We start from the raw sequence: 24,587 nt of genomic DNA, 5'->3' as shown, positions 1-24,587 counted from the left end.
GTCAATCTACTCCTATAAAACTCAAATAAAAAAAACTTTGTGAGTCAGTCTCATGAATAGTTTGACAAAATAGGGTGTGTGTGTGTATGTGTCAGTGTGTCTGTGTGTGTGTGTGTGTGTGTGTGTGTGTGTGTGTGTGTGTGTGTGTGTGTGTGTGTGTGTGTGTGTGTGTGTGTTTGTCTGTTTGTGTGTGGCGTGTGTGTTTTTGACTTCTGCCTTAGCTCTCTACAACTAGCCCCCAGGCAACAGTGTTTTTCTTTGACAATGCTCTGGATTGGTAGTAAGGGAATAACTCATAATTTAATGCAATATTGTTTCTCTCCTAATCCCTAGCCCCATCTGGCGACCTACTGCTTTGTGTACAAGATTTAGGAAAGCCAACCCCCCCCCCCCCCACACACACACACACACACACACACACACGCGCGCACGCGCGCGCACGCACGCACGCACGCACACACACACACACACACACACACACACACACACACACACACACACACTCACACACACCATAACAAAATAATTACTTTGTTCATTTAAAAAACAGTCGCAATACCATCATTTAAAAAGAAAAAAATCCTCCCCTGCAGGTCTGAAAAAAACAGACCTGCAGTTTTTATAATTAGTGGAGCCCACGTTACATATTAAAATGTTTCATAACAGAGGGTGAGAATAATTGCACAGTCTCTAATTACAAACCAATACCCAACATGTGTCTCCCAATTACACACTGCTGTCAGAACATACACATGCAGACTCTGGGAATTTATAGAGAGCCGTTGTTCCAGGAGGTAAACCAGTTGTTCGGCGTGAGCTGCCACAAAGTTCGAGATCATCCTTCATACCTCGGCTTTGATCATCACCAAAGCTCTGACCTAATTCAGATTTCCCCAGCTGTCAGCGATACCACCAGGGATGTTTCTAGAACGTGAAGGCATTCGGGGCTTTAACCCTGACCTCTTTACAGTGTTCCGGGGCGCTACACAGGCTCTATTGTTATGCATTTTTATGCATTATTGTACTTTAACATGACTTATAAATGAATAAATTGTATGTGTACCTCAAACACTGTCTTTTTCTTTTGAGATTCATTTTAAAAAGTAGATTTTATATATATTAGTGGTTGTTAGTTAGTAGTATTAAAATATAATACACACACACACACACACACACACACACACACCCACACACACACACACACACACACACACACACACACACACACACACACACACACACACACACACACACACACACCACACACACACACACACACACACACACACACACACACACACACACACACACACACACACACACACACACACACACACACACACACACACACAAGCACACTCATGTACCGAACCCAAGACACTGGGTTGGTTTGTTTGAGGTGTTAAAACAACAGCATCTAGTGAAGAGACATTATTCCACCAACTGAAATCCCATTGGTGGTTTCCCCTGTGCTCACACAGCAATAATAACAGCGGAGAGGGAAGGAGAAACAGCTGACTTTGTGATGCTTTACCCTGTAGTCCTCCCCATCAGGATTGCATGAATTGTTATTGAAGTGGCAATCCAGCGAGATTGTGGACAATTGTTTTTTGAAACTGCAAATCCCAGAGTTCCCTTAAAAACACAATTCCTTTGTTTTGTAGCATCCTTTGACATTGGAAGTGTTGGCTATTTTGCTTACGTGTTAAATACATCATATTATATCACTACACATGCCTACATTTATTTTGACTGTCAACTGACCGTTTAATAAACATGGATAAAAGCTTGTGAGTGAATCACATCAGAATGTATGTAGTGTGTAAATGACATTATCTAAATCTCAGCATATATATTGTGATATTCCTGCTCGATTGCTGTGATTTTATGCCTTACTGCTTCTTCTGATTACGACAACTCTTATATAGCGCTTAGTGATAACAGATATGTGATCTTGCGCCACATCAATCAGAGTTTCCCCAGGTGGTCCGAGGCTCCCCCTCCACCCATCTCCTTGAATGAATCACACAGTTCCACTATTGTACGGTGTAATCTGAGGAATTGTCAGAAGATCCATTCCATTCACTGTTCTGATGCGGCCGGATGAGGGGAGGCAGCTCCTTCTTCTCCAGAATCTAGTGCCAAACATGCAATCCTTCTCCCACCGCTACCTTGACAAGACTTTGAAGATTTAATCAATGTCTTACTTTAGAGATATAAATGTAGCTATAAAGGTGCAACTGATGCGTGGTGAGCACAGATTCCCCAGGCTCGCGATGGGCCAAATACAGGTACTATCAATCTCAACGAAAAATAAATATATATATATATATATGTTCATCTGTACTGGTAGAAACAAAAGACGTCTCCCTATACCTTAACATGTGTTGATTTAAACCATGTTGCCAAGGTCACGGAAAGTGTGGATTAGGGATCAATTAATTGGATTTTAGCACATTTTAGCACATGATTTTAGCATGTAATAATGGGACGAACATACATACACACACACACACACGCACACACACACACACATACACACACAAATCAACAAACACACACACATCCAACAAACGATCACAGATAAAATAGTGAAATAAGCTATTCTAAACTTTCAGCTGGCGGAGGTAACTGGAATATGAAGGTTAACTACACTGTTACAGCTTCCTCATAATCATCATCATATGAAACCCTATATTATAACATGACAGCAGAAATTAGCCTAAAACCATGGGAGGGGGCCATCTGCGAACGTCCAGATGCAGAGAAGAGCGAGAGAGAGAGCGAGAGAGAGAGAGAGAGAGCGAGAGAGAGAGAACGCTTTACCCTAACCATATAGGAGGCACGGAGTTGAAGAAAAAGACACGCGGACAGAAGGGGGCCCTCCCCCCCCCCTACCAGCCTACCCTGGCCCTTCTTCATCCAATCGAGGTGAAGGTGAGGTGCTGATTCCAGGTTTACAAAGTGAAAACCATGCCCAGATTACGTGTTCTTCCCAGAGTCCACCATCTGGACTGGACGATTGACTCGTCCCCTTAGGCAGCGCTCGCGCCCAGACCACTGAGTCAGACAGCGAGGTAGGACATGAAGTAGAGCCTGGGGTGTCTCAGCCGCCGCCGCCGCCGCCGCCGCCGCCGCCGCTTGGGGACCACTGCACAGCCTCCAGAACACGGTAAACCATCGGCAACAAACCGCCTCGGACCAGACCGCTGGTGTTTGGAACGGGCTCTCGAATGTCGCTCCCATGTCCTATCAGGGCCTCGGGCCGGGGGGCCGACGCGTTGACCCCTTTTCAGGCGCTATCCCTGTCCGGGGACCCTTGTTTCTCTCTCTGTACTGGATGTGCTTGGAGTAGGGCCAGAGTTGGATGGAGCAGATCCACAGCCCTGTGTCATCATTCCCTTGGACACCGGCCCCCTTCGTCTGGGGGGGGGGGGGGGGGGGGGGGTGTTGGCAGAGAGAGAGCTGGCAGGAGATGGATACAGATGGGGAAGACAGACAGAAGGCCTCCCAGTGCATGAGGCGTGTCTGATACATATCTACAGATGTGTGTAGATGAATAGATCTAGCTGTGGGTAGACTGATATCTATACGGGGGCTTCAGGGGGATGTTGCTGACTGACTCGCTACCTTTGTTGTACACAGGGAATGGGTTAACCTAGCGATTGTTAGAGCTTTGAACTTGGTTCTATGGACATCCGTACTGTACCGACAGCGATATATTGTTGTTTAACCTTCTTCTGACAAATGTACTTATTGTAAGTCGCTTTGGATAAAAGCGTCTGCTAAATGCCCTAAATGGAGATGGAAATGGAAATATATGAACGGCCTGGTCTGCGGATACGAACAAACCATGACTCAGCACTTCCCTGGGTGTTAATCGCGTGAAAACGACGAGCGGACGCAGACGCACAAGAAGGAAGAAAGCGGGAACGGCACTGGGGTCGGGTGACCAACACCTGGCTTCAACGTATAAATAATATATATAAAGGCCGCGACGTCCAGGGGAGACATGGGACACGTCTGCTGTCAAGCGCAGACGGTGGCCGGACACACATGAGCCCTGGGAGGGGGCTCTGAGTAACAGAGAATGGGCTGGCAGACCATGCTGCTCTACCGTCTGCTGCTAATGATCACAATGAAAAGAGAGAGAGAGAGAGAGAGAGAGAGAGAGAGAGAGAGAGAGAGAGAGAGAGAGAGAGAGAGAGAGAGTGAGAGAGAGAGAGAGAGAGAGAGAGAGTGAGAGAGAGAGAGAGAGAGAGAGAGAGAGAGAGAGAGAGAGAGAGAGAGAGAGAGAGAGAGAGAGTGAGAGAGAGAGAGAGAGAGAGAAATGAGGGAGGGAAGAGGGAATGATATACAAACATTTGGGGGAAATAAACAGACAAGGGAGAACGACGACAAAGAATGAGAGCCTTTAGGATATATAAAGACCACCAAAGCCCCATTCCGCGCGCTAGAATGCATGAGTTATCACTTTACCTTGAAGGGGTCGGGGACGGCGGGCGGGGGGGCACTAAACAGCAAAACAATGACTCCTCTAAAGTGCCGCCACCCTGACACAAATGGGTAATCTGCATAGCGCCGGAATATTCTTTGGTAACAACCAGATGACAAGAGCCATGCATCACTGTAAATTAGGCTATACAGGTCCATTAGTGTGTGTGTGTGTGTGTGTGTGTGTGTGTGTGTGTGTGTGTGTGTGTGTGTGTGTGTGTGTGTGTGTGTGTGTGTGTGTGTGTGTGTGTGTGTGTGTGTGTGTGTGTGTGTGTGTAGATCAGTCCCTGGATGCAGGGCTCAGAGAGAGATATTTAAAAGAGCATAATGGAGATGTTGTACAGAATGAACCGCTATGTGGGTTGTTTTACTTCCATTGTGTCTTAACCCTCCTCTCCTCCTGTCCAGACCCTTTCCTGTCGGTGAGGATGAAGGGGAGGATTTCCTGCCTCTCACCGGGGCGACCGGCTGACATGAAATCGTTACCGCTCAATGGGAACTTCCTTTTATTTCCTCGCTATCCCTGCATTGTGTACGTGTCCAATGTGGCGGTGAGACGGGAGGCAAAGGCCATGCCTGGGCCTCAGTTTACTATTTTCAGGCAAATATCATGGAATGGTCTCTTCTTTAAAGCTTTAGTGGGTTAGTGTGTAATGGGTTTGTCTAAAAAGCAATTAGGGTAACTAATAGGATCGCTTCTTTCTCCTGCTCTCTTCCTCTCTCTCTTTGGGAAAGACGGCCTTAGAATTTTATTCATATGAGAATTATTTCCTGTTTTATTGAATCTCTGGGTCTGATGGAGAGCTTGCAGGGTACAGGCCCAGTAGCTGATTCCATATTAGCTCTGCTGTGAGTTAGATATTATGAATGCAATTGACTTTCAATGCTTAGTTCCATTACCCAGCAATAGACAAGCATGGTGAAACAGTCTTCACTATGCACGCACGCATGCACACACGCACACACACACGCACGCACACGCACGCACGCACGTACACATGCATGCACGCACGCACACAGGTACCTACACACACATATAATATTATTTTGTTATTTGTCCACATGGAGTTCAGCAACACTCAAAAAAGGTTTTTAACCCTCATAAGGTGTTCGGGTCTGTGGGACCCGTTTTCAGTTTTTAGCTTTATAAAAGTGATACAAATAATTATTTTTTTGAATTAAGATTCATTGGCTTTGGCTCATTTTCTGTGAGGAACATAAATCAGAAAACATTTTCAAGGACCCCCCCCCTGTATACCCCCCCATCACATTTATATTACACACAGGGTGTTCGGGTCCAGTGGACCCGGAGCTAGTTTAAGTGTGGAAATCATAGGTTCTGTGCACCCTCATTTTCCCTTCTTCCTCTGTGTGTGTGTGTGTGTGTGTGTGTGTGTGTGTGTGTGTGTGTGTGTGTGTGTGTGTGTGTGTGTGTGTGTGTGTGTGTGTGTGTGTGTGTGGTTGTGTGTGTGTGTGTGTGTGTGTGTGTGTGTACCACAATTGATCAAGATGGCAAAGCGATTTTCTGTTCAGACTGCCTTACAGTTGATATTTGAAGAGACAGAGGGTTTTGATGGTGATGCAGAGGAAACAGTTTCAGAAAGTGAGGATAACATTTCTGAAAATTCAGAGTCTGACACTGAGTTTGAAGAGGAGGATCAGCATCAGCCAGCTCCGAAACGTAAAAGACAAATACACAATATACATAATACATAATAATATAAAACACAATATACATGCAACCAGTGCAAAAAAAACACATGCAATACACACACAGTGAGACTCTGCCCCTCATGTGTGGTATAGACTGATATACGTATAATGGCTGTGTTCAAAGGCTTTAATGTGTTGTTCAGACAGATTGAGTATGTTTCAATTTCTAATGATGTTGATAATTTCCCAGTTATGCCTGTTTTATGATGCATTTCCTTATTTTATTACACGCTAATACGAAAATAAACAAAAACGAGTGTCACCTCTATTCATAAATGTGATTTAACAAAGGTAAAGGGAACAAATTTAACATGTGTTGTTTATATTACTTGCAATTGGGTTGAAGTAACCATTTGGTGAGTATTTAAAAAAAAAGTTAGATTATGTTGAATGAAAAGGCCTAAAATGCAATGGGTCCACCAGACCCAGCAGCACCTCCTGTGTAACAAAAAAAACGAACACCCTATGAGGGTTAAAGATACAAATGTTATTTGGATTCATCAAAGTTGTTTTGATTCATAGATCACAGCAAGCAGTTAGACATAGATTTCACACGCCTTGACCCCCAACCCTGGAAACAAGAAATATCTCTTCTTATCGTTTATTTAGGCCTTCGATGCTTGGAAACTGGCCTTATGCAGTGTGGAATGATTGCATGATAATTATCGAGAAAACAATGAGTGTCAGGCGAAAGTACAGGTAGGAATCACAACGTATTGGAGAAGACAAATGGTTTAGCCACCCAGAGATCATCTCAAGACTACATTTCCCAGCTTTGGCATCAGCGCTATCAGACAAGGCACGCCTGCACCCCATGACAGTTTCTTATCTATCTCCCACTTGCTGGGGTTTGGCTCCCCTCCCACATTTGGTATGAACGCGAGAGCCAATGAGTTGTTCGTGCTTTTCTAAGCCATAATCCAGTCCCTTGCCAATAGTCTTTAAGCGCAAAGGAGGTACTAGGTCCCAAGTCTACTGTGCAAGTAGCACACGTACATGCACACACGCACGCATGCGCGCACACACACACACACACACAGAAACACACACATATACAAACACACACTCACACAAATGCACACTTACTAACATACATTCATAAATACATTTACAAACATACATAACATTAGCCTACATTCCATTTTGGACGCTTTTGTCCGAAGCGACTTACATTGAACAATGAAGAAATACCCAAAACAGAATAATTGAAGTGCATAAAAAATTCTAATAATACGCAAAGCAACTGCTTTTAAATTCTACACACACACACACACACACACACACACACACACACACACACACCCCCCCCCCCCCCACCCACCCACCCACACACACACACACACACACACACACACACACACACACACACACACACACACACACACACACACACACACACACACACACACACACACACACACACACTGACAGATCCTGTGCAGTGAGCACTCCCAGTCACAACGGGACATGCTGGGTTTTAATAAAGCAATCCACAAGGTACAATACACCTGCCATGGCAACGGAGAGTAGCGATAATAAATCTCTCTGAATAATCTCTGCATGCTGCGACAAAAACAACATTGGGTAATGCTCTAATACCTTTCCATAAAGCCCAGCTCAGTGTGTGTTGGTCAATAAATAAATATGATATCTATATCACCAGCCAATAGAGTATGCTCTCTTAATCAACCAGAAACAGCTCTGGTTCCATGATATGCATTCCATCCATCATGCATGTTTCAAGTGAAGCAGCCATGTATTAGTGGTGGCCATCGACGTTCTGAGGCGAGACACGCCCCAGTGTAGGCTCAAGGCTTAGTCCTATGCCTGTAGTACGTGTTGCTCTATAGCAGGGCTGATGCGTTACAATGTGAACGGGACACAATGTGAGGCAACTGTGTACAATCAAACCACGGTTGTAGCTCGGGAATCACACCTTTTATGGCTATCCTGTATTGCTATGCGGCACACACAGGGGCACACGTGGAAAGTGGGGCGCATGCCTCTCTGTGAATCAACACTGTGTGCTACGCTGCCTTGATATTGTCTGCAGAGCGCTGCAGACAAGAACCTGTCGCGCATGAAATCAGATCCCCATCGAGATGATAGAGAGCCTGAATTAAAATGTTGTCTTGAAATGGAAATTTCATCTCCCCCCCCCCCCCCCCATATCTGTCCATCTGTGAGGTTTGACACAATGTGTACTATAGATCAGGACATTCTAATTGGGTGTGTCCCTCCATTGTAAATTAATTCCCTTAGTTTTTCGTTTGCCATAGCAGTGTATAATTTGAGATAGACGAGAGAGAAATCCACACTGACTGAGTTCCGTATGTACCTTCATGGAACAAAGATTGAGGGACAATCAGCAAGTGCCACAGTTTCTATGAGATTGCATTGCTTTGCTACACTGAAGCCGCTGTACATTTCTGATCAGTCACCAGCTCGTCATGATGAGTTATAAGACCTGGCCCGTACGTGACTTTAGATCAACTCAAGGGATTCTCAGTGTTTGCCCGGTTATTTCCTTGGAGAGCTGAAGAGAGAACACATTGCATCGTATTGATGTTGACTATTCCCCAATACAAATAAACTTCAGAGAAAACCCTGCCAATGTGTATACATCCAATCCCTCTCTTAAGATTATTACTCCCAAAAAGATAAAAAGTGATAACAGATATGTGATCTTGCGCCACATCAATCAGAGTTTCCCCAGGTGGTCCGAGGCTCCCCCTCCACCCATCTCCTTGAATGAATCACTCCTCCTGTTCCCTTCTGCGTGGTCCGACATATAGGTCTCCAGCCTCCCTCTGGCCGCCCCGAAATACCGGCTGATATGCCCCCCTCCCCCCCCACCACCCACCCACCTATTGTGGAGACGTGTCCATGTAAGAGGTCACTGGCTGCCCCTCCCAGCCCTGACCGTCACCCTGTCTGTCTGGGAACTGCACGCACCACCCAAGTCCCTCTCCGTAGGGGTGGAGCTGGGGACAGGATGTCTAGGGAGGTGACCGCACAGGGATGGAGAGGAGGTAGGAGGACGATTGTACATGGCTGTGTGGTGTGGTTTTGTGCTCTGTGTGTGTGTGTGTGTGTTTGTGTGTGTGTGAGGTTTAGAGCAGAGTGTGGTTTGTGTGTATGTGGGTGTAAATGGTTGTGTAGTGTGGATTTGTGGGTGTGTGTGTGTGTGTGTGTGTGTGTGTGTGTGTGTGTGTGTGTGTGTGTGTGTAAGTGTGTGTTTGCGTGTGTGTGTTGGTGTGTGTGTGTGATGTTTAAAGTGGTGTGTATTACAGAGTTTTGGTTTGTAGTCTAAATCTGTGTTTTAAAATGTGATGTCGATTAGTGGTGATATCTGTGTGTGTGTGTGTGTGTGTGTGTGTGTGTGTGTGTGTTAGGTGTAGAATTTGTTAAGTGTGTGCGTGGTACATTTGGGGTGTAAAATGGGATGTAGAGTGGTGCACGTGTGCCGTATCGTTGTGGTAGTTTGCACAGTGTAGTGTTGTGTGTATGTGTGTCAGGTGTAGAGTGGTTTGTGTTTTGTGTGTATGTTTGTGAGGTGTAGAGTGGGGTGTGTGTTGTGTGTGTGTGTGTGTGTGTGTGTGTGTGTGTGTGTGTGTGTTTGTGTGTGTGTGTGTGTGTGTGTGTGTGTGTGTGTGTGTGTGTGTGTGTGTGTGTGTGTGTGTGTGTGTGTGTGTGTGTGTATCGATGCAGTATGTGTGCAGGAAAACAAAGGAAGGACGTATGAACAATTTGATAATTGATTCTTTCAAACAGGGATAGAGCTTTTTCGAGGTGCGATGTGCCCTCTGTCATACCCTCATGTGATTGGTCCAAATGCCATCGTCCCTTCAGCTCCATTCAAGCAGGCGGGGAACAGTACATAATGAGGCACTGATACTAGGGATAGTTGTTAGTGGAGGTGAGGCGTGATAAAGACCATTCAGCCAATATAAATGTATGGGCGCTTCCTGGGTGTCCCCCTTGGTGGTAATGACATGCCGTCCACCAACCACGGAACATGTTTATCAGATAGGAAGAGTAGTTCAAGTGGCAAAGCATCGGCAGTATTGCAAATGATTCAAGCGGATAGAGGGCTGTGTACGAGCGATAAAATCCTTGTGCCGTCCTTTTTCTTTTAAAGGATTGGGTAAACAATGCATTGAGACTTTTTGTTAATTGTGTGCAAGTGTAACCCTGAGATAGACTCAAATCCAATTGAAAGGGCTCACTGTGATAAACAGGGACGGTATTTGTCAGGGACCTCACACAACTCATGGACAATGATTTATGAGAACCGATACGATATGGATAGGGACTTTTTGGAATATTGCGATTCTGTCTACGTTGTGATATGATATTAATAATGTTTTGTGTTATTTTATCTTTTGTGCGGAATCGGATAGGTTTTACGTTTGGGTTTGGATTCTACAGGCACATTATCCTCTTTCTATAGGCAATTAAAATAGCACACTCTCTGTTAGATCTTACCATGAATATGCTTCCACTAAGAAAACTTAAAATGTTTAAAAGTATTTTGGAATCAGCAAGTTATGACAGTACATACTTATGAATAATTGTTAGGTTCTAAGAAAAATAGAATAATGTTCTAAAATAGGTACAAGATTTCCCTTTACAAATATACATCAAGAAAGGCTGCATGTTGAAATCCCCACCCTGTACAGAGATGTATTTATGTAATTATATATAACCATGTGTTTTCATATGAAATTAACATTAAACAGAACTGATAGGTGCAATAAATACACACATGCACAAGGTATTCATGTTATTTATGTTAAATCAATATATAAAACTCAGAAAAAGCAAAAGTTTGCAAGAAACCAAACCGTTTGGAAATTAGCGTTTGTGCAGATCACTGATTTACGTCCGCTACAACAGATTCCACCAGAAAGCTTTACCGTGGTAAGATGCCGGCCTATGGTGACGTTCTAAACGCAGCCGTAGGGCATCTAGTTAATACATATATCTATGTTTCCAACCCAAAACATCCCTCTCTTCAGGCTCCTCTCTGAAGCCACTCCCCCAAACATGTGTCTAGCTCGCCAGCTATAGCAATAGGTCTGTCTACCCGGGTGGAAGTCTTCGGTCAGTGCAATGAGTGCACGAGCAGGGGGTGAACAGGTAGCTGGGGCTCTTATTTGGGTTCATTGGTATTGGATTTCTTTCTTTATTTTGTCAGAGCGTTTGATTTATTGACAAATATTCTTCTAAAATAAATTGTCTACCCCTTGATTATATTTCATGTTCCTAATTGATCTTGCAATGTGCTAATCAACACTTTTGTGAGCAAACCGTTCTTTCAAAGTATCGATTTTAAAACCTAACTTAGACATGTCAGTTGCAGTAGACAGGGCATGATTGAATTGTTTTACAATTTTTTCCATATTCAGGTATATGTAGAACCTGACAGCTCATTGGGAGTTGAGTTTTATACATCTGAATGCAGTTGGGGAGGAGAAGGGATAACAACCTACTTAGAACAGCATGTTGACCTTTAGAATTAACTTCTGGCCAGGAATCGGTGAACACACGGTCGCAGAAAGGTCAGTGGAAAATAATGACTTCTAATGTTATGGCTCACACATAGAGGAGCCGAATGACTGGGTCGGCCTCATTTCATCTCGTCCCCTAGTCCGTGACCTTTTCAATGCAGTGAGCCCGTGGTTACTATTGGAGTGATGGCGCTTGGGTCTCACACACACACACGCACGCACGCACGCACGCACGCACGCACGCACGCACGCACACACACACACACACACGCACGCACGCACACACACACACACACACACACACAACACCTTGATATCACAGTGGTGTAGTGTTAAAACTAGCCTCTCCGGGGAAATACGACATGTGCGTTAATTTGACGGGAATGATGTACGACGACGGTGGTCACAATTCACACCAAGCATCCCCGAACAATAAATACATGCTGGTGGATTCATGGAGCAAGCTTACTTGGGTCGGCCAGGATGGAATCGGTCTTGGGGAGGAACTGGTCGCAGCGGATGCCCTGGTATCCTTCTCTACATCTGTTGGGGGGGGGAACAGAAGGTGGAGGGGAAAGAGGGTCAGTTCATGAGCTATGTCGCTTACACATAATAGACAGACACACAGAAAGACAGGATGACATCCCCCCCAACCAGCTGGGTGAAGGTATACCGGTCCACCTCTGCACAAACAAACAAACGTCTCAACGTCCACACTACTCCTGTGTTTGTCGTCTCTGTCCGCCGGCCCTCTGCCAGGTGTCTCTCTCTCTCTTCCCCCAGGTCCGCCCTTCTAACCCTTAAAATGCCCTTGTGACCCTTTTGACACGTAGCTTACTTTATTTCTTTCTGAATTGCCCATGAGAGGGGACCTGCACCTACCACTCGCTCAGGGGTTCTACACCAAATATAGAGAGAGTGCACCGCCAGAAGCCCTATTCTATCAGACATGGGTGTGCCGCACACACACACACACACACACACACACACACACACACACACACACACACACACACACACACACACACACACACACACACACACACACACACACAAACAGTGAACAGTGAAAATGCATCACACATCACAAGAGGGCTCAGCTGCTTGAAGACACAGTGGTGACAGACACTAAAGGATAGAGACACTAATGGAGAGAGACACTAACGGAGAGAGACAGAGAGAGAGAGAGAGAGAGAGAGAGAGAGAGAGAGAGAGAGAGAGAGAGAGAGAGAGAGAGAGAGAGAGAGAGAGAGAGAATAAACAACATGTTCTTCCAGAAAACAACATGAAACCGAAGAGTCAAAGGCTAACTGCAGTCTTACACAACCTTTCTATTTTGGACCACGGTGTGTTTAAGAACAACATATGTACGAGCACATGTGGTATCTGTCTCATTGTCTTCTTTGCAAATCACTAAACAAAGATTGCCTGCTTTGCCTTGCACAGTGGCATGATTGCCTGATTCAGGGTTATTTTTTGGATCCTAGCTTGGACTTCTCAAAGTTTAAATGGGGAATAGATTACAAGCCACAAACACACACATGCACATGCACACGCAAACGCAAACGCACACACACAGAACACCGAGCAGAGAATGTTGTTCCCTATGGGAATATATGAGATGTTATAGATAAAAGCCATCCCCAAAAAATCATCTGGTAATTTTTATCGACTCAGAAGATGAAGTGTGACATAAATATGTTCCCATTTCTAATCATCACATGCCAGTAATTCAATGGAAAATGTCTGTGTTTCTGCGTGTGCAAGACGTAAACAGAGTGTGAGTGTGAGTGTGTGTGTGTGTGTGTGTGTGTGTGTGTGTGTGTGTGTGTGTGTGTGTGTGTGTGTGTGTGTGTGTGTGTGTGTGTGTGTGTGTGTGTGTCTGCGCGTGTGAGTGAGCCTACTGGTGATAATGAGTGTGTGTGTACGTGTGCGTGCACAATTAGCTATGTAGATCCTAACCATGTTTAGAAAGGTCATGGGATAGCAAACAAAAAATGTAATATACTGTACATGTGTATGCAAGTCATACAGCCCATGAACACAAACCCATGAAGTCAGAACACTAGGCAAATTGACCATGGGGACCGTCAAAATTAAACAGGAGCATGTCCATATCAGACTTAATCCTACCTAGATCATAGCCTACAAAGAAGAAAGCTTTATGGAAAATGCAGCCCAAGCCAAACAAAAATAAAACTAACTGACAGAAAATCTATGAATTATCCAGACTTCCAGTTGTTTCAGTGTAACTAGGCTTGGTATGCTGTTGAAAGATCGTCAACATTCATCATCTTCAACAATCCAATAATGTATAGTAAAATGGGATAGGGATAAAATAATTAAGCAATTTCCGACAGAATATTGGCGACACGAAAAACATCTCCCCTACGCTGGCAGGACCGTCCATTTAGACCAATTTAACACACTGCAGCCACACAGGGACACTGTCTCAATGGGTTGTTAACAGAAAATATACCGCGAACCATTGGTCAAAGTGTGACAGGGTGGTCCAACAGTGTTCACATTATGAGCCCTTTTCCTCACCGACCATTGTATTTTAAAATAAAACCGCCTAAACACAGCCTTTACACCAATTAACCATGAACAACGGTTGTGTTGTTAGCATTGGAACCAAGGGGCGGGCATGAAGCTGCAAGTCCTCACCCAACCTCTGAGTTCCTACCTCCTCTAAAATAGTACATATTTGATGTGACAAAAATGCATGATTAATTATCATAAATTGACTGTAAAATAAATACAATCAAAATCTGCTTGAAAAAGGACAGTGTATGAAAAAAACTGTCCCTAGTTTCCATGGAAATTAAGAACCGACTCGGTACACAAAAGAAAAATCGTATGGGCAAAATAATAGATTTACAACAAATAGTTGAGCTTCCACTTGTGATAACAATCATCTCATAACTGTGTCAATAGTCAGAATGATGAGCCATTTGACGGATAAGGAGAACATTCTCTTCCGGCCTCTAAGTGACTTAGAGCCATGGTCTTCAGCTGGGGGTATTGAGAAAAAATATGTTTTCCTGTGTTAATATTTATGTGAAAATCGGAAGGACAGTACATTGTATTGCACAAAATGAATGACTCCCACACAGTCACCCGATGCCACATGATACTGAGCCTCAAACAACCTGACCCATTGCCATTAAAAAAAAAAGTTCAGACTTTGTAAGTTAACTGCTGGCTACAACACAGTTGGGTGCTGAAATAATTAGCAAACCTGGGACATGGTTGATTGCAAGCTTGTGTGAAGCCCAATGCATAAAAGGTAGGGCTGTGTGTCATTCTGAAGCTGAACATGTATTTATGCACGCATGCATCGAGAGCATATCCATTAATTGAATACAATCAAGTTACCAATTAATCACGTTTACCAATAAAGAAAGCTTAATTTTGTTTTGTGTTGTAGAATATGAGAGTTTATACATACAATAGCATGTTTTTGACCTATAGAGGGAGTCCTCCACAATGCAAACCAAGGGTTTGAGGTTTGAGTCACCATTCCCTTTGTTTTCATTCTGAGGTGCATTCCATGTATTTAAGTTGCCTCTTTTCTAGCCAGGATTCCAAACCTGCTCTTGCTTGTAAACAAATTGCATCTACAACAAATATTGAAAATTACTTTTATTCTTATCATTGTCATGCCTTTCACTTAACATTCTCATTGGGCAAATATTTTCACAGGGATACATTAAATCACTGAATGTGCCACCAAGATGAAGGCAATACATTATTACAAATATTTCTTATCAAACTGTTTTCAAATTGTCATTCAGTAGGTAAAATAGCAAGCAATTGTCTCTGATGTATGTAGAGCTCTCCAGGGATTCAGTCAAATCATCTTGTGGCCAAACATTCCAATCTCAAACCTCCAGCCAATTACCTGGCTTCACAATGTCTCGTTGACACAGGATACTCCCTATCTAACGGAAGACTGAATTAGATCTCTTTTGTTTTGGTTGTGTCTCCCTCCTGCTCTCAGTCAAGGAACCAATAATGGAAGATAATGAACAGTTGCATCAAGGCAGCAGGCTACTGCTGATGGAACGCCCGCGTAATTGATCTTCTTTCATCATACATTTGTAATTACACTTAGAGCTTAAGTAATGAGTATATATTGAGTGCTTCAGTTACCGTGGTTGCTCATCCAATCACCTCGTATGATACATGAAATCCTACTGCAATCCAATATGTCCGTTCAGGTTTAAGAGCTACTCTTGCTGCTCTAAGGCAACTCTAATCACACATGCAGAAACCCAAAGCAATTGACTGCCTGAACTTCAAAGGACCCCTGAGCTTAGTTTGACGACTTTATTTCATTTTGCATTTGAATAAACTAAAATATGATAGAATTATAATGGCATCTTGGTAGTGTCATCCTGTTGTAGGCCTGTTAGCTTATATAAGACAGTATATTGATGTGCTTGTTTCCCGCTCTGCCTCACTGTAATGTACACAACGTTATAGTCAAACTTTTACTTCCTAACTGTTGGAGCACTTTACAGTAGCTGTAACAATTCTTCCTTAGTATTTTTTTTTTTAACATATCTTCTGAATATCAATGTTCAAGGTTAGGATCAACATGAGAGCATTGAAAATATTGGTTATTCTGCCTTGCAAAAGTATGAAAATGCTTTGTAAAAGTTTAAGCCCTGATTTCTCGTAAATCCTGTTTGCAACACCTTTATCTTCAATAAGCAATATCTTCAAAAGTATTAGCTTGATTACCTGAAGATGTCTACACTTGAATATCCTGTGCGAGAACTAAAATATTTTTCTTAAAATTGTCCAATGTGACCCTAATTTTAGCTGTCCCTCGCCCAGGCATGTTTTCATCAATTATTGCAGGAATCTCTCCATTTCTATCAGTTCCAGAATGATTGAAATGCATCTGGGACGCTGTGTCGCAGCCTAGGCTGCTTCTGAGAAGTGGGGCACCTTAAGGAAGGGGTGGGGGCGTGTTGATGTATGTGTGTGAACGGTATACGTTTTGCATAGGTATATTTCACAGGGGAGAGAAAATTAAAGAAGAACGAAAGAAGAAGAAAAAGCAGTTGTGTTTGTGTGAGGGTGTGTGTGTATGTTTGCATTGCTTTTGCTTTATTTCCTTGTGTGTGTGTGTGTGTGTGTGTAGGGGGGGGGGGGGATTTAGTTAATAATTCACAGCCTCTCCTGGCAGTTGCCCTCCAAACACGGAGCTCTTAAATGGTGAAAGTCACCTTGAGTTGCCTGCTCCTCTTCCTCCATCTCATCCCACAAGTTATCTCTTATAGCAAAGCTCCAAAGCAGACAGCAAGAGGACCAGGGAAGGGGGCAGGCGTTGGTGGGGAGGGGGGGGGGGGGGCATCTTTCTGGAGGCCAGAGGAAGACATCATGTGCCCGGATCGTAATGAGCAGGTGTAGAGCGCAGAAACTCAGCAGTCACAGGCGTGTTTTCTGTCAAGATCCTTCCTGCCGTCAAGTATATGTATGTAAGCCAATGGAGAGTGCAGAAGAAAGACGTCACAGGCCCTACATTCAGCCTCACTCAAGATTTAACCAGCGCCCACATGTGGAACAGTAAACAGGCTCAGGATCAGAATCCTGCTGCGGAGCAGCGAGGGGTTTCTTTCACCAGCTTCGTACTGAATTAGCATCTTAACTCTATTCTCAACTCTCTTCATTTCCCAGTAAACACATGAGTAACGTCAGAAGCAGATGCTATCGATGTATTGTCTGTAAATAGATCTGGATACGCCGTTAAAAATGCATTAAAGTAGAGATAACATTTGTAATTCTTCACCGTTATCTTGCTCAGCCCTTTCTCGTGGTGCCCGCATCTTATTCTGCATATTAGCACTTCACACGCCAGCTCACAGCGCTTATCTCTTGTGCTCACTCCTCTCCTCTAAGTCAGTTTGATAGGGCTGGTTTGTTCTTAGTGCCGCCAAAGAGCTGCAGAGGGTATCGTTTGATTTCATCTGAATGTTAAAAGGGGGGGAGTAGTTACTATGATCGATTTAAATGACCCATTATCTTTACTTGTGGCGAGCAGTCACTGCCTGGTTGACTCCCCTGCCGCGGTCCTCTCTAAAGGATCAGTCCTAGGCCAGTGTTATCAGCTCTCATCAGGATGGCTGGAGGAGGCTCATGTTTATTGTTCAAGCCCAAGCACATGTTATTCCTTTCTCTCACTTTCTTTTATTTTCTAAATGTGAAACTCAAGAACTTCTATGACGATCTTCTGTGTCAAAGTTTACCTGCGATGTACCTATATACATATATATGTACAGATAAATATGATTATTTTTGTTATGCCTCAAACATTGTATTTAAAAGCCCAGCAGTATATTCTTCATCATATACAGAAGACAGTTTGAAACTGTAAACCTTATAGGTCAATTTGACCTGAAGCAAAGTGTCCTTCAGATAAATACAAATATGAATAAACCAATGTGTCCTGTCTGGCCTTTCTCTTGTCTATTTAAAGTCCCCTTTGAATATTCAGATCTATGCTTAACGGTCACTGGCCTGCCCCTGATCTGGTTCTAGGGCGAGAAAGATTACAGGTGAAGATTACTTTTTGCTTCATATACTTGAGGTTAAAATTACTGTTTTTTTTCATTCCAGTGCCTTGCTTTTGGGATCACATTTCTACTGCTTAACATGATTAGCTGCTTTAATTCCCCTTAAATAATGCTTAAATAATATTCTAGTCCATTTGTGTTTCACGTTTTGTTTACACCTTAAAGCGAAAAAGTGCAGAAGCCCTTCAATGTGTCAGTGGAAAAGAAGAGAATAAGTGTTAGAATCAAACACTTTTAATAAGGAACTGTCTAGCAGTTGATAGTTGCTTATTAGAGAGAAAATATGTTAAAAAGCTAAACAGTCAGATAGAATTCAATTTCCATTTGAGTAGTGGAAGAACCCTGACGTTATAAATACTATCAGTCGCTTGGATGTTTGCAAGCAAACCACATATACATGTGTTTCAGAGGGAAGCAAAAAGAATGATCATAAATATTCCATTCCCTACCCTTGAGTGGTAACTGATAAGAGGTTTGGATCCCACATTTACATGTCCACTGAATGAAACGGAAAGCAGTTCCTTGAAAAACTGTTTTGTTGGTTCCTTAGTACAAGGACATCGAAACAACGTTGATGTTTAGAAGGCACTCGCCTGAAATGAAAGTGAAAGACAAGAATGACAGCCTTGGGATGCGCCCTGTAAAGTGCCTAAAACTGTTAACATTAACTCATTAGCATTACTTTGCTTTTGAGTGCATTCACTATCAACAATATGAAATCTCAAAACAGCCTTTCTGGCCAAAAACACCTGTCTCAACCAGACCGCTCATACTTATCACATTGCATTAGCGTAATGTACAATTCAAAATGGCCTCAGCAGTGGTTCTGCTGTTCCTGTGCTTCTGGCTTTGCTCTTTTGAGGTGGAGGAACCGCTATTTGTAACAACCTAAATAGTGAAGCTATGTCACATTCAGAATTCTGCTTGTATATATAATGGGTAAATTAAAGTACCGGACATAGCTTGAAGACATGGTCAATGTGGAATAAAAATGAAATAGACCTCAGTTATATCACTTAATAGATACCTTAAACACACATACAGATAAACAACATACAAAAGTACACACATACATACATACATAAATACATGCATACAAACATGCACACATAACACATAAATACATTCATGCATACATATAGACACATAAACATACATGCATACATACAGAGAGTGAGCTCAATCGATTAACCTTGTAACAAACAAAGTGCTATAATCAAATATGGATTTTTAACCTTTTTAAACTGATTGTTCAAGTACCTTTACATTTTAGGATGAGGTTCTAAGCGGTTTAGAACTCCCTGTGTAATACCTGTGTATAATTGTTAGATACAGAGTTAGGGTTGTAATAATAGTGAATCAATTTCAAATAATAAATAAAACCGAATAAAACAACAGTATGACAATCGGTTGATTTGGTCACTCTCCTCCACAATAATAAACCAGACATGTATGATGGACAAACAGGACCATATAAAATAAAACAGCGGATCGGTACAACAAAAATTATTCAAAAATAAAAAAAGCAACAAAATGGTATATTGGTAGTGATCTAGCCCCACATGCACACGTATTGCTGACTCTGTCATTTACACTCCGTAAGAAGTTCCCTTTCATGTGCATGTGTGTGAGTTTCTTTTCAAGTAGCGCATGCAATGGATATTTTTATCCACAGAAAGTGTCACAAGAGAGACTGCAAAATCAAGGAAAGACTAGCCGGCTGCTCTCCAAATAGACTACTCTACATACTGCATGGCGCAACATGCTTTCTATTTTAATCGTGGTAATGATCTCCGCTCATGTTGTACATTACAGCGAGGCATTCTACCATGAAAATAATCTGTTCCTTCGCAAGGTCGGAGAACCGTCGTGATGACAAATGCCTTGGTTGAAACCATGGTAAGGTGTACATTTTGTTAATGAAAATGTTAAAACAGCACAAACTAAACAGTGGGCCTGAGTGTTGCGTTCTATCTGTCATCAGGGATAATCCACTGAGGCTTCACTATTCTGTTTCCTCATGAATGCCGAGCAGAAATGAACTTGAGCGGCGGCGTTGACAGCGCAGATGAGCCGCAGCCCGTCTGATTTGACATTGCAGCTATCAGCCCATCAGATGCATGTCCAGCCACTGGCGCTGTGAGGAGCCTAATCTTAAACATTGATCACAGTACCGCATGCTCGCTCCCGCTGAATGATGGACCTCTAAAGTGCCTGTAGACATCAAACAGAAGCCCAGTGGCTATTGGATAGTTTATACAATATGACCAAAACGACAGATGAATGCTACGCCCTGTACCGCAGTGTAATCGCTTCACCATTGAGGCTCATCTCAGTGGGAGACAGGGGTGCTCATCTCCCCAGCCCATTCTTGGAGAACTCTGCATTTGTAATTAAATAATAATGATATTAACTGTTTTCTGACCAATGCATTCACTGGTTCGGTCAAGAACAGTAAATATGATTTTGTTTTCGTTTACGTATTTGTTCAGGGTAAAATATTGTTATTTTTAAGATTTTTTTCGGAGCCCAGCTACCAATTAATCTAAATCTCCCTCAGACGAGCATTCACCTCTCTGACAAGCTTCGTGATTGTTTTGCTTCGTAAATATAACTTTCTGTTAGTCGTATTTATAACTTTGCAGTTTTCGGACAAGCAGTCTTTCGAGGCAAACTCTGGTGTCAAATAAGTATCACTCTTCTTGTCCTCTGCCGCTGCTCAGATTTTTTCTCCCAGAGAATGGTCCGGGGACATAGAGACGTTGTCGGATTGGTTCAATTAGTAATTACTGTCCAATTTGTTCTGTGGCTTGCTATTGGCCACATACATGGGAACAATAAGATAAGGAATTATAACTATATTTTTATTACCTAGTTAATAAGGAGCTTTGCCTAGTACCTCACCATATTTTGCTCAAGAACAAGAAAACAAGGAAAAATCAATAAATCACCTTGGAGCATAAGCAGAGAACAGCCACAAATGTGAGCTACATCATTGCTGCATATTGTTGTGTCTCCTCCCACGTCTTTGAACTGCACAAGGCCACACATTATGCATTCTATCACAAGGCATAAAGAAAAACAGAACAATATCTCCAACAAACACACAAAATAAACCAAAAGAACATAAAAAAAAAAAGATGAAGTATTCTGAAATATGTAGTGGAGTCTCCACTACAGGAGCATCTATTGGAAGACATAATAGAACATTTACATTTTCAATGTGTCGAAGGGTCGCAAAGGTACTATGAGTTCACAAGCATTTCTTGTGTTATTTTTTTAAGGAAAGGTTTTTATTTTGTATAGCATGTATTTCAAATCTGAGGAGGATGGAGTGATGGGGAAGGACTTAGAAAGAGTGAGGAAGACAGAAGATTGGAGGGGGGGGAGAGGGAGATGGACAGACACAGGGAAAGGGAGAGAGACAGATAGGGAAAGAAATACGGCAGAAGGGAAGAGCGATGGCACAAAGAGCGAGACAGAGCGAGTGGGAGTGTGTATGTGTGTTTGTGAGGGTGTTTTTTGTGACTCTCATTGTGCACTTCAGTGCACCCTCTCAATTTGACAGGGCCATGTTTACAGTGAAGAGGGAAGCTACGCCCAGGCTGGGGGGGAGGGGTGAGGGGCCGATAGAAAGGCAGGACGTGACACACATTCTTAATGCTGTGCCACGTGTGTATGGGTTTTTCTGCATTTGCATAAGTGTAGAAATGGAAATGGATCTGTTGATCATGATCTCTTAATGCCTTTGTGAGTGTGTGTGTGTGTGTGTGTGTGTGTGTGTGTGTGTGTGTGTGTGTGTGTGTGTGTGTGTGTGTGTGTGTGTGTGTGTTTTGTGTGTGTGTGTGTGTGTGTGTGTGTGTGTGTGTGTGTGTGTGTGTGTGTGTGTGTGTGTGTTTGTGTGTGTGTGAGTGTGTGTGTGTTTGTGTGTGCACTGTGCATGCATTTATGTGATTGGATTTGTGGGAGTTTTGTGTATGACAGCAGTGGCAGTATTAATTAAGCAGGTGAGATGAGTGGGTTATGCTGCATCATTACAATGGCAATTACAGCTCAGTCTAGTCAATGAGCAGACTGTTTACTGAGAGAAAGAGACAGATAAAGAGAAAGTGTTTGCGTGTTTGTGTGTGTGTGTGTGTGAGAGAGAGCGAGAGAGAGAGAGAGAGAGAGAGAGAGAGAGAGAGAGAGAGAGAGAGAGAGAGAGAGAGAGAGAGAGAGAGACATAATAAACAGAATGAGCGCTACAAAATGGAGGACCAGGGACAAAGTCATGTAGGTCTTACAGTCTGAAATAGAGAAGCACAAATTATTGCTAATCCTCCATTTATAGTCAGCCTCCGTGATTTCTCTTGTATCTCTGTCAAGGAATAGTGGGAGGCGATGCAGCCTGAACAGAATTCACTGTATGCGACACATTGGTAAGAAGATTATCCATCTGTAGTGACACCTTAATAATGATTGAGTTCCTAAGAGGAGGGAAGAGACAGCTTGACAATTTGGTGAACTGTCAAATCCTAATACAGTATATTTACTGTATTTTACTGTCTTTACTGAATAAAAGCTAGTATAGCTCGTATACGTATGAGAGTGTTACTTAGATTAAACCTAAAAAGTATCTCATACTGCAAATAACATCAGAAGTAAGAAAGCCTGGTTTGTAATTAGTCAGTCAGTAGCAGACTAGTGATGCTTCGTATGTGCTGCCCTATTTGTTACGATGCGCTGGACTGCAAAATCCCTAACATTTATCGTGTACGATTTATTAGCATGAATTATATACATGCTTAGCCATATAAATAATCTGGCTAAATAATGAGAAGTATTTAGAGTCAAACACAGAACATGAAGAAAGGATGATTAAGAGATGATCTGGTTTCCTGGTGACTACTTTTCTGTTGACTAATTTGCCTGATCCTTGTCCAGGGCAGGTCTGTCCTCTGTTGACTGTTTCAGACGCTAAGACGTGCTGACATTTACACACACAGCTCTGTACGCTTTGCATGGCTAGGCAGAGTTTTCTGTTTGTCAGCAACCTGCATATGTCACAAGTGATCCTTAGTAGGACAGAGATAGAAACGGCCCACTGATCATCACTCCCCCTTCCATCGCAGAAACTATCTTTTTACTCTCTCATTTTTTTTTGCGGTGGTTGAGTAAAGTTGTGTTATTTGTTTGTGTTTCATGTCAGGCGGTCAAGATGACAGGAATCCACGTTGCGCACTGAAGGGACATGACACTGAAAGTGTGCGTATGATATACATGGCCCATTATGTAGCTCCACGGCAAAAAACATCACTTCCGTTCTGTTTTTATGACTGTTCACGACTTTATACAACCTCATCCTTCTGAGCACCATTTCACTCACAATTCTCTCAAGCAATCCAATATCATTCTCTTCGGGGTTCTGAATGACACATAACCAGTACACAACCCCTCTCCCCCAGGCGTCATCGTAGGACCACCAGCAGTGTCGCTCGTAACACGATTTATGGGTCTGGTAGCAGGATAAAGGTTGTAGACTAATCTTCCATAGTTTAGTCTACTGCCTGTGCTCTGGTACATGAATAGTGTGTATACTTGATGAACTGTGTTCGTCCGACCATTATGCCTCCATGAGTAGGGTCTTTTCCACATATCAATTGACAGATTACATCACTATTACCTTTTTCATACTCATCTGTGATACAAATAACAACAAATGAATTTGAGCAATAACAACAACAAAATACTGTACATTAAAAGCCAATAACATATCATATGCTTCACTGTGTGCTATAATAGGAGACCTTCAGCCTTTAGCCTTGTAGTGCACAGTGAGCGTCTGCCTTTGACTCTGTCTCCAAGGTCTACAGTCAACCCTTCCACAATGAGCCTGTCAGCATCTTCACCTAACAGGAGAGCTTGTGTAGTTGTGTGTGTGTGTGTGTGTGTGTGTGAGTGAGAGTTTGTTTGTGTGCGTGTGTTTGAGAGTGGTTTGTGGGTGTGTGTCTGTGACAAAGACAGAGGGAGATAGAGTGTGTGCGTTGTAGATATAATATGTGTTCACATGACAACAGTTTACACGGATGATTCTTGCAAGTCTATGCCCCCAAAACTTTCTTTATCGATGAAGAGATGCTCTTTGAACGAAACAATGAGGCTTTATTGGACCGCATGTCTGTGTGTGTGTATGTTTGTGTGCACACGTGTGTGTGTGTGTGCGTGCACACGTGCCGTCACGTGCATGCGTGCGCGGGTCGGGGGCGCATTACTTGTTCCATTGTGTGGGGCTCTGTGGGGT

The 24,587-nt window shown here is 43.0% G+C and overlaps 1 protein-coding gene across 1 annotated transcript in view; it reads right to left on the bottom strand.

Moving 5' to 3' along the window:
• The window catches only part of nrg3a (neuregulin 3a), a 288,224-nt gene that overhangs the window by 36,652 nt on the left and 226,985 nt on the right, over window positions 1-24,587 (bottom strand). Inside the window, exon 3 of the mRNA XM_030379043.1 lies at window positions 12,190-12,263. Within this exon, the coding sequence (XP_030234903.1) occupies window positions 12,190-12,263 (74 nt within the window). The remainder of the gene's footprint in view (window positions 1-12,189; window positions 12,264-24,587) is intronic.

This window comes from Gadus morhua, chromosome 15 (genome assembly GCF_902167405.1).
Source record: "Gadus morhua chromosome 15, gadMor3.0, whole genome shotgun sequence".
NCBI lineage: Eukaryota > Metazoa > Chordata > Actinopteri > Gadiformes > Gadidae > Gadus > Gadus morhua.
Note: the sequence above shows the minus strand (reverse complement) of the source record. Positions and strands in the feature narration are given on the sequence as shown.